Here is a 15,098-nt window from a genome sequence, read left to right as displayed (position 1 = left end):
TACAGTACATTGCCCCATCCATTAAGACATAGTGTGTTACCAATGGTGTTCTTAGTGACTGTGATCCAAAGTGCCTTCAGATCATTAACAAGCTTCTCCCATGTAGTTTTGGGCTATCATTCCAACGATCATCCTCACCTCATGAGGATCTGTTAATATTTAGCTGAATATATGTATATGATGTTTATACAGTATGGACACTTTCTGTCAGACAACAGAGCCCTGTAGTTTGAAGCAGGATTTGAGCAAAACTTGATGGTTAACTCTGATGTTTAAAGCTTTCAATATTAAAATATTGTAGTCTTTTCCTTTTACACACAGTCACACTCTGCTGCTTTGTCTGCAACAACTGAGTTGCTTTCAGCATGTGTGTAACTTCTTTATCTTTTCATAGCATAGTTTTTATCTTTATTTCTTACATCACTCCCTTGCCAGTACACCTGCCCATTTTTCCGATTGATCAGATACCCACAATACCACCCGTTTCATGTAAATGTACTCACAGACTTGAAAACTCGTGGTTGGCCTATCCGGCTGAACACCATCTTCTTGTGCCCACTTAGCCTGATGTCAGTGTAATATGATGTAATTGAAGAAAAATAAAGGATATCTTGGGTATGTTTGTTATGTTGAACTTGCTTTTTAGTACAGGGCCCTACAGTTAATTAATATGTGTATTCCTTCCTCCCTGCTCTGATCACAAAGCTCATCACAGAACGGATCCAGGCTGATTCCTAATTTTAAAATCAAAAGTAATACCAGGTGAAAATGAATCTGTCAGTTCAGAATAAGAACATCAATTTTTGGCAGAAGATCAGGAGAAATGAAAGAAAATCTTTGGAGGAAGTTAAAGCTCAAACCAAGCAATGAGTATAGTAAGAAACTCCTGAAACTGTGAGAGCATTAATCAGCAACTAGGAAAAAACATGCTGAAATCAGATCAAATCTTCTCAAACCTTTCTGTAAGTCCTTGTGTAGTGTCAATTAAATAGATTTTATACAGCCTAAAGTACTTCCCCATCAGAGCTCAATTTATTAGTCCATTATTCAACTAGTTAATCATCACAAAATTAATTTGCAACTATTTCATATCTTACTGCAAGAAAAATGGTGCTGGTTAGTTTATCAGATATGATTATCAGTTGACAAAGAATCAGAGTACATCAGCTTTGGGAAAGTAGAGTGGGGATGTTACATTTTCAAGACAAATACATTGGTTTGGGGGTTTTTTTGGTCTGTTTTTTCTTGGATGTTGCCAGCTCCTATAGTTCAAATGAAATAAAATCTTACTTCTACTGCAAATAATATTTTATTACTATGAGATTTCTGGATTTTCAGAGTATCTGGTCAGGTCTCAAGAGATGATAAACAGCGGAGCCCCTTTTCTGTGAGGGGATGAGCTTATGCTGTGGGTGACCTCAGGACCCCTGTTTTGGTGGTTTCATTTCTATTTACATCTGTAGATTCCTAAAGATTAGGCATGCTCAACACAAAAGAGGATCAAACACATTATCTGGAAGAAAGGGTGAGCTGGTGAATAAGAGAAATACTCTCAATGAGAAAACACCTTTCAGATTGCATGACAATACCTGGTCTGAAAACATATGCTCATCTCTTTTTTTGTGATTTTGCAAGTTTGTAGGAAATCACAAAGCTCATCTCGACAGAATGAGCCTGTCCTAACGTTTTTTTCAAAATGTTTTCAAAATGAACTAATATTTTTATTAATGGGATCATTCTTTTTACATTAAGTATTTCTAAATAAATATAAAATTTCATAAACTTATATCTACATTTCCTGAAATATTGTTTCTGCATGTTGAAAACCTGGTTTACCCATTTCTTATTATGTTATATATTATATTATATAATAGTGGTCACATGGGCAGAAACATCTAAGGGCAGTACAAGACACAAGGCATATTATTTGTTATGAAAATCCGCTAAAATGCTAAAATGCTATACAAACACAACACACCCTTTAACAATAATACCAAATGGATGAGTTATTAAAAAAAAAAACAACTCACAAATAAACCACCATACAGTTGATACAGGTTTAGGTTGTATGTTATCCATACAATCAAAGCCTATTTTTTGCACCAGGTTGTAAAACTCTGGGACTGACTCACTTTCAGAGCATTAGACTCAAATAACCATTAAAGTATCTGAAATTTGTCACTTTATGTTTAGCTTCATTTTTCAGCACCAGAATTGTTTTTCGCTCGGTTCTGACAAAACACAACATCTCAACAAATTTTTTTTTACCCTATGGCATCCTGACATCCTCACACTGTTGCCTGACAGCAAGAAGGTCCTGGGTTTGAATGCTGAGGCATTTCTGTGTGGAGTTTGCATGTTCTCCCCGTGCCTCTGTGGGTTCTGTCCAGGTGCTCTGGCTTCCTCCCACAGTCCAAAGACACGCAGTTAGTGAGTTTGGGTTAGTTGGGGATTTTAAATGGGCCAAAGGTGTGAATGGTTGTCTGTGTCTCTGTGTTAGCCCTTTGACAGAATGCCAGCCTGTTAAGAGTGCACCCTGCCTCTTACCCTATGGCAGCTGGGATAGGTTCCAGCCCTCCCGTGACCCTGAATTGGATAAGTGGATGGATGCATCCTGACATGAGGTCAGTAACTATTAGATAAATCCACTCTTTATGATCTGTATGCTAGTGGTCATTTTGAAAAAATAATTTTAATAATTTGATAGATATTGAGCCTCAAAGAAAGCTATGTCCTGACAGAGCCCTAATGATGTTTGCGGTGTCACTACCTCTGTTCCAAAGTGCTTTCCATATTTCCGGCTCCAGCTGGATAAAGACTGAATCAACTGTAGGGGGGTTCTCAAGAGTTCAGTTCAGCCCAGTTAAAACCAATGGGTGACAATCTTTGTATACAATCTATGTACTACACAAATGGATTCTTGGACACGCTGTAATTAGAGCTCACTAGTGACAGTCCTTGACTTTTATTTATTAGCTTAATTTGCCGATGGTTCAATAGGACTGCGATGCGTCAAGCTGACAGTGGATTTTCAGAGCACTATCTTATGGTTCCCAATGCAACCTAATTACTAATAACTACATTTAAATACAAAGGTACTTTGCAAATGGACTCAGCCTATCTCACTAAACTGTAAAAAACAAATTAAGCATTTACCTTCTCTTCACGCGTCGTCCCGCTTCCCTCACCGACTCCTCTGTCCCTCGGCTGCATTTCCAGGACAGTGCGGAAAAGTGTCTCTGAGGTTTGTGTAAGGAAGCCAATCTCAGCATTGGGATGAAGGCCATACAAATAAGGGGACTCAGGAGGAAGGTTGTCATCGATGTACTGGAGCAGGAAAAAGTCAGAACTTTATCAGAATCTGTCAGAAAGTATTGTTTTCTTTTAAGATTAAGTAATCCTAATTTACACTTAGATTCCTTTTGATTCTTTTGTATATAACAAAATGGAAATTTGCAACTCAATTGCTTCCTGTCTACAAAGTACCATCATTTTTTTCTTCACTCTGGTGTTTCTTTTGAAGTACTGCTGACAAAGGACAAGATCGGAGCCATATAAATGGTGAGATATTTCTGGGGGAGATTCAAACACTCTGGATCAATTGACAGACTGTTAATGACCATAACAAGGGAAAGGAAATGTGACATTTTCCATCTGCTGGTCCATAATGAATATCAATATGCTTTTAAGTCAGTACAGATGAAAGTGAAAACTCAACTGAAAAGGGGGGCTTTTGTGGGGCACTTAAATAAAAAAAAGTAGTTCTTCTAATCATGTCCTGATGAAAGTCTTGATGGAAAATATACTGGCCTTTAATACAGAAACACTTTGTAGTCAGCTGTTTTGAGATAGCCTCAGTACTTTTTGGCTAACTTTTACTCACTGGGTACACCTGTATGTTGTTGGAAGTGGAGGAAAACTGCTGACTCGCTAGCTTTTTCCTTTGTGCTTGTTCCACCCTTCTCCTCTCTTAACTATACAGTAGGTTTGTTCCAGACAGTAGGAGATGGCCCAACAGACCTCCATGAACACAAAGGTCTTTATAGCCTTTGTTCTTTGGACAAATTTAAACAGCTAAAAACTCTGTTACCACCACCTAGTCAGGCTAACTGCAATAAAAAAAAAAAAAAAGAAAGAAAGAAAACTCCACTCCTTCTGCAGCAGATTGAGGGGAAAATTAGATACAACACACTCTCCACTCCCTGTGGCTTCACAGGGGACTCACAAGAGCAATGACAACTCATGGTTCACATGCAGTAAATGTGAACTGCACAAATGCTGAAGGGAAATGTCACGCTGGTTTGTGCGGTGAAAGACTGAAGATAAATTCTACAGCAACCTGAACATACTTGGCCTTGTTTGTGTAGTTTGTGGGATTTTACCCTATCAATAGAGTTTAGTGTTAAATGATAGGTAACAGACAGGAAACATGGTGAGGTCAAGTGAGGGGAAGCAGTAACGTGATAATGCTTGGAGCTGTCACAACGCCTGTCTGAAGAGCGTTAAAAGCAGAGTCTGGTTTCATCATGTCCATGTCAACATTATTAATGGTGATCACACGGGGAATGGGCAAATGTACAATATGTTGCAGGTTTATTCGAAGAGTCTAAAATGTGTAACTAAGATAGCACTGCAGGGACCCAGTAAAAGAATTCCTGGGTTTAATCTGACTCAAGTCATATAAAGAATTTGACTGAAGAATATTAACATTAATTTCCTTTAATTTCATTACAGTTTTCCATAGCTTACCATTTTCTCAGTATGCGGATTAACACTATAACTTCATCAAATTGTTAAACTTCAGATTTTTGCTTGGATCCATGGAGTTAAACCTAGTGTTTGGATTGTTACTCCAAAAATAAAATAAAAGAATGGAATGTACATTATCTGTTACTTATGTTGCTTGTTAAGTTGTGTTTGTGCTATTCCACAGCATGGCCTGGGATACTTTGTAAAATAATACGTTTACATTATAAACCTTAAGAGAAGCCCACAAAGGACGCTATTTGAAGTGACCGGAGGCTAGAGAAGATCAACGATATTCAGTGAGTTCAAGCAACAACAATCAAAATAACTGCTTTTTCAATATTTCTTATAACACAAAGCCAGCAGCAAAATTAAAAAAACAACAACAACAACACACAGATCTCAGGCCATGATTGCTCTTAGTTTTGTGGTTGTTATGATGGTGATTTTACATCAATTTTTAAACCTCAAATGTGTTTCTGAAGTTGAAAATATACAAAACTGTTTGGTCTGCATACAATCTTGGATATCAGATCATTTTCAGCTTGGTCCTCCAGATCTTTGGAAACTGTTGCAAACACAGTAGTGCCTTTTATTATTGGATTTGCAGGATAAAGGTTTGGTTAAATCCTGTTTTAATCATTGGATAAACATCAGTAAACTCTGACTTATTGCATCAGAATCTGAGATTGAGATTGTTATTCATGGTTTTATTTAATCTTGCCTTGATTGCTGTAACTCAATTTTAACTTGTCACAGTAAAACCTCCTTGGATGCCTGTGCAGGTTCTCAGTCATCCAGGTCCTGGTAATCTAAAGAGTTTGAAAACAAAAAGCGACTGGACTTCTTAAACTTTTCTGAAGACGTTTCACCTCTCATCTGAGAAGCTTCTTCAGTAAAGAGGTACAAAAAGCTCTTATAACATGTGGTTATCCCAATTGGTCTTTCATCAGATCTGCAAAGATGCACAGTAAAGAAGGTCAGACACCAACTGTGGAATAACACAGAAGGACAAATGGAACAACATTGTCATCCCTTATGTAGTTTTAGCAGAGAAACTCAGGAGAATCTTCATCCTAGTGCACAGACAAAACTGGTTCATCCCAAGGACAAAACTCCCAAAAACAAACTAAACAACATAGTGCATGCTGTGCGGTGCAGCGAGCAGTACTCAGGCCTCTACACTGGAGAAACCAAACAGCCACTTCATAAATGCATGGCACAACATAGAAGAGCCACCTCGATGGGACAAGACTCGGCTGTCCATCTGCATCTAAAGGACAAAGAAAGGTCACTCTTTCAAGCATGCCAATGTTCACATTTTGAACAGAGAAGACAGATTTGCTGAAAGAGGACTGAAAGAAGCCATGTCCACTGTGAACGACCCGCTTTGAACAGAGGCAGTGGCTTACGAAGCCAACTCTCTGCCACCTACAATCCAGTTTTCAGATCCCTTTCCCGATGCCTTAACGCCCAATAAATCTCAATAAGTCACAATGATAGGGTGAGGCAACGTCTCACCATCATAATGGTAATGACCCACACCCTTTTTCACACGTCGGCTCATGTGATGAGGCACATGATCAATAGTGGGTCAACGACTCTCTTAACAGATAACTCCTACTAGGGCTAAAGTATCTGGGACTCTACACCATTTACTGATGAAGCTTCTCGGATAAGAGGTGAAATATATTATTTCTTGAATATATTCAAGAAACTTGTCAAGTCCAGTCGCTTTTTTTTCCCAAGCTCCTTCGATTACCTTCCCGGATGATCTGCAGCTTGTGTAAAAGGCTGCTGGAAAGCTCTTGACTAGATCCTCCGAGAGCTCCCATGTCACACCTCCACTGATGTCACTGCACTGGCTCCCCATCAAATTCAAAATTCAATTTACAGTTCAATGAACTCTGACAGCCATATGTCACTCTGTGGTCTTCTGATCAGAGGCTTGTTATCCAAACTAAAAAGCAAAGGTGACAGAACCTTTGCAGGTGTAGCTCCCACACTGTGGAACTTTCTGGCCTCCAAGCTATGATCTGTGAGTTCAGTGGGCTTGTTTGAAAATAGATTGAAGAATTATCTTTTTAAATTGGCATATTTAATGTAGCATTTTACTTTATTTTAACTTTTTAAAATTTGTTTATTTCAGCTTCATTTTCTATCTGATGTCCTGATTTAACCTTTTTGGTCTTATGTCTGCATTCTGTTGGTTTTATTTGATGTGAGGCAATGTGAGGGTGAGGAGCAGGGGACAGGACAAAAGACATAATGTGTATACAAGCAATACATGATTCAATAAAGCTACCACTTTTCATTTCTTTAAATTTCTCCTAAACTTTCTCTTCTTCCGTTTTGTTGCAGCTCGTGAATTTCCCAATCGATGGAGAAAAAAGGATATTTCTATTCTATTCTAGCATAAAAGTGCATTCTAAAGAACGAACTTTAGTATTAGTGCTTATGTCATCGCTTTGGTGTGCTATTTTCCCCACCACTTTCTTGTTTTTGCTTTTTTGAAATTTGACCTTCAGGACTTTACTCACCTTTATTGTAATAATTTGTTCTAAAGGTAAAAAGTCAAACAGCTATAAATGGTTTCAAGTATCATTGCGTTTCCAGTAGACAGTGACCACCAGATTGTGCAGTCACCTTGAATTATTGGATTCAAATCTAATTCTCCCATGGCTTTAAAGAACCAAATAAACTGGCTCAGCATTAACAGGATTAGTTGAATGCAGATTACACAGTTGATCTTGGATCATTTAAGCAACACATGAACAACGTATCCTCTGCTGAAGCCACAGAGGTTTGAGAAACAAGTGCTGTGGACCGATGGTCAAATTAAGTCTACCATCAGCAAAGGCATGCTTGAAGGACATCCATTTATATTGTGTTCTTTTACAGGAGCTGCAATTACGGACAAAAAACCCTACAAAATGCTATTTTCCCAAAGTCTAGCAGCACACAGCTGTAGCTGCTGTCACCAACTGTTTTCTTATTTTACTATTTTGTTGTTCGGAAACATGCTTTATACTGTAAGCTCAATGACCCAACTGGTTTTATTTATTTTGACTTGCATGCATTTCAAGTTTATTGAATTTTCCTTCTTGGTTTGCTCACATTTAACTTTGCCAGTTACTGGCAAACAGTTTCCACCCACAGAGCAGCTCCACCTCAGAGAAATATTTATGTAACTCAAACAACAATCTGTTATGTCCCAGGGACCCATATGGGAAGCATTTTATTGTTATTGATTTAGCATTGGATTGTACTACTCCACACTGTACATGGGGAATAATGATGGTGAAAACCTTTTAATTACAGTAATTCAGTTATGGCCACATTAATCCACCATTAATTTACTGGAGGCCACATAGACGCCTCTTGGGGACACATTGAAGAATGCAATCTTAATATTTTTCTTGCGCTGTAAGTGGGAGATACTTTGCTTTTACATGGCTGATTCCACTATGAGTTTCTGCTTTTAATTTTCTGTCATGTCCTTTTTGTGGCTACAATATCTTTATTTAATGTTTCATGGCCTAAATGAGTCCAGTCTTATCTGCCTCACCTGGTGGTAGCTGTTGTAGTCCATGTTTCCAGGCAAGGGGAAACCAGGTGCTAGGTACAGCTCCCCCTCCATCATCTCGGGCTTAACAAACTCCTCCAGGTACGTGCGACACAGACGCCGGTCCCAGTCGTCTGTGATGTGACCACCATACATGATCTCCCCGAATAGGTAGCGCAAATCATCGTATGGCACCTGGGGATTACAGAGCACGGGGATGTTGTTTTGCCGGAAAGTGGCCTTTGGTGTTTAGCTGAGGTCACCCGTGTTCGGATTTCCAATTAAGATAACAAACAGCAGGCTTTGTAAAGAAACGTGTACCTTTGGATTTGCCTCCAGATAGTTGTAGAGGACGTTGACAGAAATGGTGAGGTCTCCGGTGTTAAAGGGGTATGATCTGTTCCAACCTTGAGGACCAAATTTCCTCCTCTCTGCCACCACCGCATGGAAGTAGCAAAGGGCAAACAAAATACTCTTAAACTCATTCTCCCTTGCGCACATTTCCAGCGTATCCTGAAACGCAAAAGAGCAAAAAGTGGCATGTTCAAAGGGCATCCCGAACTGTTCGCACTGGAGTTATATCTGCATGTTACCGGTAAAAAGTTGTGGCAGGCAGCCCTGTGATCTGCAATATTTTGTCAGATCCCAGCGGTGCTTCATGGTAAAAGACAGACAATGAGAAGACTAGATGGCAATAAAGCCAACGATGAGATTCCCTTTTTTAATTGTCACAACTTGTCAAGCGCTTTCAGCCTTCAACTATCTCATGGACTCATTATTCAGGACAGGCAAATAAAAAAGTGGACATAAATGGCACTGTAATCTCAGGGGAGAGAGATAGTTAAATAAGCTTGCCAATAACCCCTATGGAAATAGGAAGGCTAAATTCTCTTTATTCTAACATGTGTCACTGAGTGCTACAGTGAAGGCCTTTTCGCTTCCGCTACTGCAGTGCCCAGGGGAGCTGACTCTGACGATGCACGTGTAGATTGCACAAGCAGAGCGCAGGCTGACTACCACACTCACAAACACACACACACACACACACACACACACACACACACACACATGCACACACCCTTTTGGAGATTTAGTTAGTATTCTGTATGGTACTCCTCTGCTCAACACAGCTGAAAGAGATGCATAGCCTCTCTATTCATGACCTGTGGACTGGAGAAAATCGACATGCTGTCCGATTGCAGAGAGACAAAGACACATAAACACATGTCGAAGCCCTCGCACATGCAAGGAAACACAAACTTTGATATTTATGAACTGACAACAGTTTCCAGATTAACATCTGGGTATGCAAGAGTCTGAAAAAGTCTGATACTGTTAAAATGATTTCATCATTTAAATGATTAGCTTAGACAAACAGTAAATTCACAGCAGCTTAGTTGTACCACTGTGCTGATATTACTACTCTAGCAGAGGCTGTTTAAAAGCTGTGACACTGTATGCATTTGCCAGTGAATAAGCCAAAAGAAAAGAAATGTCATTTCTCTGCCTTTTGCCGTGTAGGTGGGCCATTATGGAGAGTTAGCCAAATATTGATTAACTTTCACTGAGTACACATGATTGGAATATTCTCCCATCCTCCCCTCAGTGGACCTCCCTGTAGTTCTGCATAAGGCAGGGCTTACAAGCATGATGCTCTTATCAGACAGATACACATCGGCAAACTAAGGATCATGGAAATGGACCGGGAGGAAACTGAGCACTCAGGTAATGGTGCAAAGGAAGATGCATTAGCAGCAAAGCACAGAGGTAATGGTAAAGCTTAGATAGAGACTGAGAACTGATAAGGTAAAGTAAAGCTAGGAGAGGCCACTGCAGCACCCTGATCCATTCTAACTATGGGGCTGGAGAATAGTCTGGGAAAGTGATATTGTCTGGATGCGTTCCAATAACTCACACAAACATCAGCAAATTGACTTTGCTGAGGTTTGTCCTCAAGTAATCCCTCTTTCTCACAGCAGAATATAACCAAACTTTTAGCGTTAGCATGTGCTATGATCACATCTGTCCTCCTCAGGTCAGAAGCAATTCCAGGGTGAGTGAAAGGTGAAGCTGCCATCTGCTCGCTGCAACACTTCTGCAAATTGGCAACTTGATGAGAAATCAGGAACTGACAAGTTTTGTTTCAACTGCCACTCACAGCTAAAAGGAAAATGAGCATTCAGAGGTAGGTAGCATGTAAAATCCTAGAGAATCAAGAGAATCCTCAAAAGAATAGCCTATTAAGATCCTGTGAAACGGACACTTGAACTGCTACAAGAAAATAGTTTTCTTGTCTTTAGTCGTAACCTCATGCTCCACTAGTGGGTGTAACTAAAAAGTTAATTAATAAAATGGTCACAGACCTCTCAGCTTTCTTTGCCAAGTTTCAATCAAATCAAATTTTCTTTTCTCTGCTGGTTTATGACCCAGATTTCAGCCAGAAATACTCACATTAGGAACACAGTATTACAATGCAGCCCTTTAAATCATTCCAGACACAGCACAAAGGAATCTTTCTTCATTCATATCATTCTTATCATGTATGCTTATTTAGCTGAAGTAAAGTTAAACAGCTCTACATTCGGGGTGGCTGTAGCTGAGGTAGAGCAGGTCATCTACTGATCGTAAGGTTAGCGGTTTGATCCCTGGCTCCTCCAGTCTGCAAGGCAAGTAACTTTGGGCAACATATGAACCCCAAGCTGCTCTCCGATGCATCCATTGGAGTATGAATGTTAGCTAGGAAGTACTAAAAGCTTAGAAGAAAGTGATTGGGTGAATGTGGTATGTTGTATAAAGCGCTATATAAGAATCAGTCCAATTTTAATTGGCACATCCAGCTGCCCTAGACCAACATTAGTCATATTTATTGCAATATATTGTCTTATCTAGCCTTCCTTTAGCCACTACCTTTGTTTCTCTGCTGTAAGTGTGGATTTTTGGGGTTACTAAGCTTAAAACCACAGCCTGCTGCTTCTGAAATAAAAGTTCATATAAAAAGAAGCTAAAGAAGGTTAAAATGTTTTTGTCTGTCTGGTGATTGTCATGAATGTGTTACAATGGGCAAATAGTTTCACATAATTACACACAATGTAGCAATATAAAAACCTTTTGTGCTAAGTTGCTTTCCAATGGTGAAGAGTAGGTAGGTAATAAAGGCAGAGCAGGTATTAAACCTGTAAGTGTGTTACCTGGTTGAAGTTGTCCAGGGCCTTGTGCAGGTTTGCGTGCATGCCAGTAGGTGGTTCATTGGTGATCTTGATGGAGGTCTCCAGGATACCCTGGGGGATGATGTGGCCCTCACGGGTTGATGAGGGCTCCGCACTAATAAACACTCTGAAATTTTCATGGCTTCCATCTCCGTACTGCTCCAGAAGTTTCTCAAGGGTGCCCAGCCAACGAGCCACGAGGTGGATGTTCTACAAGGTCAAACTGCTGTTAATCTGGCTCATTTTATGCAAATCAATTTTGCTTTTTAAAGTGTAGAAAACGCAGTCTACACGGAGGTGAAGACTACAAAAGTCTGGGCTTTAATGGAGTGAACACAATACTTTAATACTCTACTTGATGCTAATGCATCAAATATTGCCTATTTATGTATATTTGCTGTAATAACAACTAGCAAAAGGACCAATTAAAATGTTTCATATTCCTCTTGGTTCACCGTGACTTTGATGTGGCACCAAATTAAATGGTACATAGCACATGAAACCCATTTCTAGGTTGCTGACATTAAACGACCGTTCTCTGGCGTTACTTTACCATGACGTTTCTGCAATATCATCGCTCGGTGCGGTGCAGGCAGCAGGGCTGACTTGTACTATCACACAAGCATGGATGAGCTCAATTTTCCATCTCAACTGTCCTGACACTTACAGGATATCCCGTGAATGATAAGGAGTCAGCCAAACCCCCCAGATCTCACCACGGAGCACTGCCCATTCCCTAAATCTAATTACAGCACTAATAACTCCAGTCATTAATTCATAAGCCTCTTTACTTTCTCATTTCCCTTTGCACTCCACATTTAATCTTCCTTACGATGGCTGAAGTTTCCAAACGATGGGACACAGAAGGGAGCGGAACGTCGATTTTAGGGGGAGTCACTGAAAAATACAGGAGAAGAAACTTTTACATTCTGTGAGTGTCCAGAAGGAGCTGGGAGCTGAGAAGGGGATAAGCTAGTTTTCTTCTCAGTGCCTTAGAGAATAATGAATGGTATACAAATTAAAAGTCTAAATTCAAGCACTTTTTCATCAAGCCAGAGTACAACCCTTCCTCTTGGCATGTAAATAGTTTGGCAATAAAGAGAGCCAACAGAAGAAGTGAGAGACTGCCTCAGAACTTGTCACTGTAATGAAACCATTCATCCTCTGGCTGCAAGGGGAAAGGAAGGGGGCGAAGAGACCGACAGACAAACAAACAAGACAGAGGGGCAGCCGCGTTTTTATGGCTTTTTAATTAACTTTCAGGTGCAACATTTTTTGTTCCCTCAACGTCTTCTTGATAAGGGCCTCCCAGCCCTGGCGATGACTACGCTGATACTACATCAGAGAGTCACCTATTTACATAATAATATAAAAGTTGAATCTAAAACCCATTAGAAGACACCACTGGCAAGGTCTTTGATGCATTGCTATCAAACACAACCTGAGGGAAGGCACAATGGCACATCCAACTGCACATGCTGGCTCACAGACTAGCAAATACAAACACGAGCAGGTGCCCGCACACAATCTTTCTATTTTACACGTAAAAAAAACCCTGTTGGTCAAGGAGCTGCAGCACTGCCAGGCTCCAGCACTGAGGAGGCGGCCCTGCGGTATCAGAGCAGACTCTGAGTGACACTGGAACATCGTGAACAGGATGGAGGGACAAGCAGGACTGTCGACACACTGCAGGCACTGACAGCATGACACGCCCTTGATACTAAATTTAAAAATAAAGGCATACATCCACCAATGCCGAAGGATACATACTTATTTACTGTAGGGTTTGGAGGTCTTAAAAGGTTCATAAATGGTCTATTTTTATGCCATTGCTATTATCTGGGGACCTCTTTGTAGAGTAATTTGTAGAGGTCGTGTGCCATGTCCACAATTTGCAGAATGAGAATTCCACTGCAAATGTACTTCTATGTTTCACCTGACACAAATGTTATTCTCCTGCCTTTTTCCTGCTGGAGAGTTAAAGCTGCATGTTAAACCTTATAAGAATTTGTCAATGGACAGGATCTGTATACCCATAACCACTGAAAAAAATGATCAATTTCTAGACAAGAAATCTTTGAAGGTCCGATTTTCACCGGAAAAAACACTTCTGGAGCTCCTTCCAGTACAAAATGTCACTTTAGATGTGTCACCCTTAACTTTAAAAAATTGCATGCATCATATTCTAAATGCAGCTGTAATTGTTTTTTATTTATTGCCATCTTTGTAAGACTTCATGACTGTAATATGAGATATTTGTCATTGTGGGATTTATGAATCATTTCTTTCGGAAGTGAGGGGAGGACATCGTGATGACATCTTTTCATCCAACTCTCTGCCCTCCAGAGACTTTTTTCTGTCACTAGCTCAAAATGGGTGGTTTTAAGATTAACAGTGGCATTCGAAACAGACCGGCAAGTTCTGGCCACTCAATTTTGGCCTCCTGGCCAATGTGAGATATTCAACTCCAATCTGCAAACACATACTCCCACCAAATGCATTGGACTGCTTTGAAGTTTCTGCTATTTTGTCCTCTTCTCTCTGAGAAGACGATGCTGCTCTCCAGTATAATTACCCAGCAGCAAAAGGGAATCTCCCATTAACATGACCCTAGACTGATGGAGCCAGGCCTCACAGTGGCTGAATAAAGGTGGAGTGGTGAATAGGTAGGAGGAGAACTGAGACAAGAAGGTCAAAGAGGGGGGAATGAAGAGGTAGCAGGTTAGCAGGAAAAGTGGGAGGATTGATAGGGTGGTAGATGTGGTGGAGAAAATGATAAGACCAAAGTATCAAAGTTACTTCACAGAATGAGAGAGTGGGCAGAGGAATAGAAAAGAGAAGATGGAGAAGATACGGATGGTTTAAGCAGGAGATAGATGGGAATATGTTACCTCCCCTCCCTTCCCCTCCCCTCTTTTTTTCTTTCCCTCCCTGGCCAGTACCATGGGGGTGGCACTTGGTAGGCAGACAAACAGACAGATAAAGCGAGTAGGAGGTTTGTTGCCAGGGGGACAAGGCCTTTTTAAGCGTATCGATCGGGATTCTTATGCAAAGCTAATTAAACAACTGCTTGTCTGTGCTATCCTGGGTCTGGAGAGGAGAGTGATGCTGTCGCAACCTTCTCTCCTTTTTTTTGAAATCCTACAAGCTGTGTGAATTAAAAGAAATGGGTGTCCCACAGTGCCTGGTCTGTGGTTCATATCTGTCGATACTTCCCATTAGAATTCCACCAAGGTTTCCACTTAAAATGCAAAAGCCAGCCTTGCCCTCCAGATAAGAGGAGAACAGACACCGTGGCTGTAGATATTGTACTGTATAATGCCGTGGCCCTTTCAGTTAGGAAATTTCCTTCGAAAATTAAATTCGCTTTTCCACAGAGACGAACCTTGGAGGAAAGCAAACATCCCACTGAGTATGCAATGAAAAACAAAGTGATAATATGCCTCATTCAGAACACGTACAGATAAAGGAAATGCCACATAAAATCACCCCTTGAATAGAAAATCCTTGACATAAATGAACCCTGTATTCAATTTCCAAAGAGTGTTTGTTTCTGTTTTCCAAGTGCCTACAGTATTGTA

The 15,098-nt window shown here is 40.3% G+C and overlaps 1 protein-coding gene across 6 annotated transcripts in view; it reads right to left on the bottom strand.

Annotated features, from left to right (window-relative positions):
• dnah9 (dynein, axonemal, heavy chain 9) overlaps positions 1–15,098 on the bottom strand; it is a 159,191-nt gene that overhangs the window by 13,710 nt on the left and 130,383 nt on the right. For 5 of the 6 annotated variants that reach the window (XM_019362100.2, XM_019362101.2, XM_019362102.2 and 2 more), the window contains 4 exons: positions 11,500–11,727; positions 8,633–8,824; positions 8,315–8,506; positions 3,157–3,327 (listed from right to left, as the gene is read on the bottom strand). In XM_019362100.2, the coding sequence (XP_019217645.1) occupies positions 3,157–3,327; positions 8,315–8,506; positions 8,633–8,824; positions 11,500–11,727 (783 nt within the window). The other variant, XM_025909795.1, reaches the window with a different exon arrangement.

This window comes from Oreochromis niloticus, linkage group LG8 (assembly GCF_001858045.2).
Source record: "Oreochromis niloticus isolate F11D_XX linkage group LG8, O_niloticus_UMD_NMBU, whole genome shotgun sequence".
Taxonomy (NCBI): Eukaryota; Metazoa; Chordata; class Actinopteri; order Cichliformes; family Cichlidae; genus Oreochromis; species Oreochromis niloticus.
This window is presented reverse-complemented; position numbering and strand designations above follow the sequence as displayed.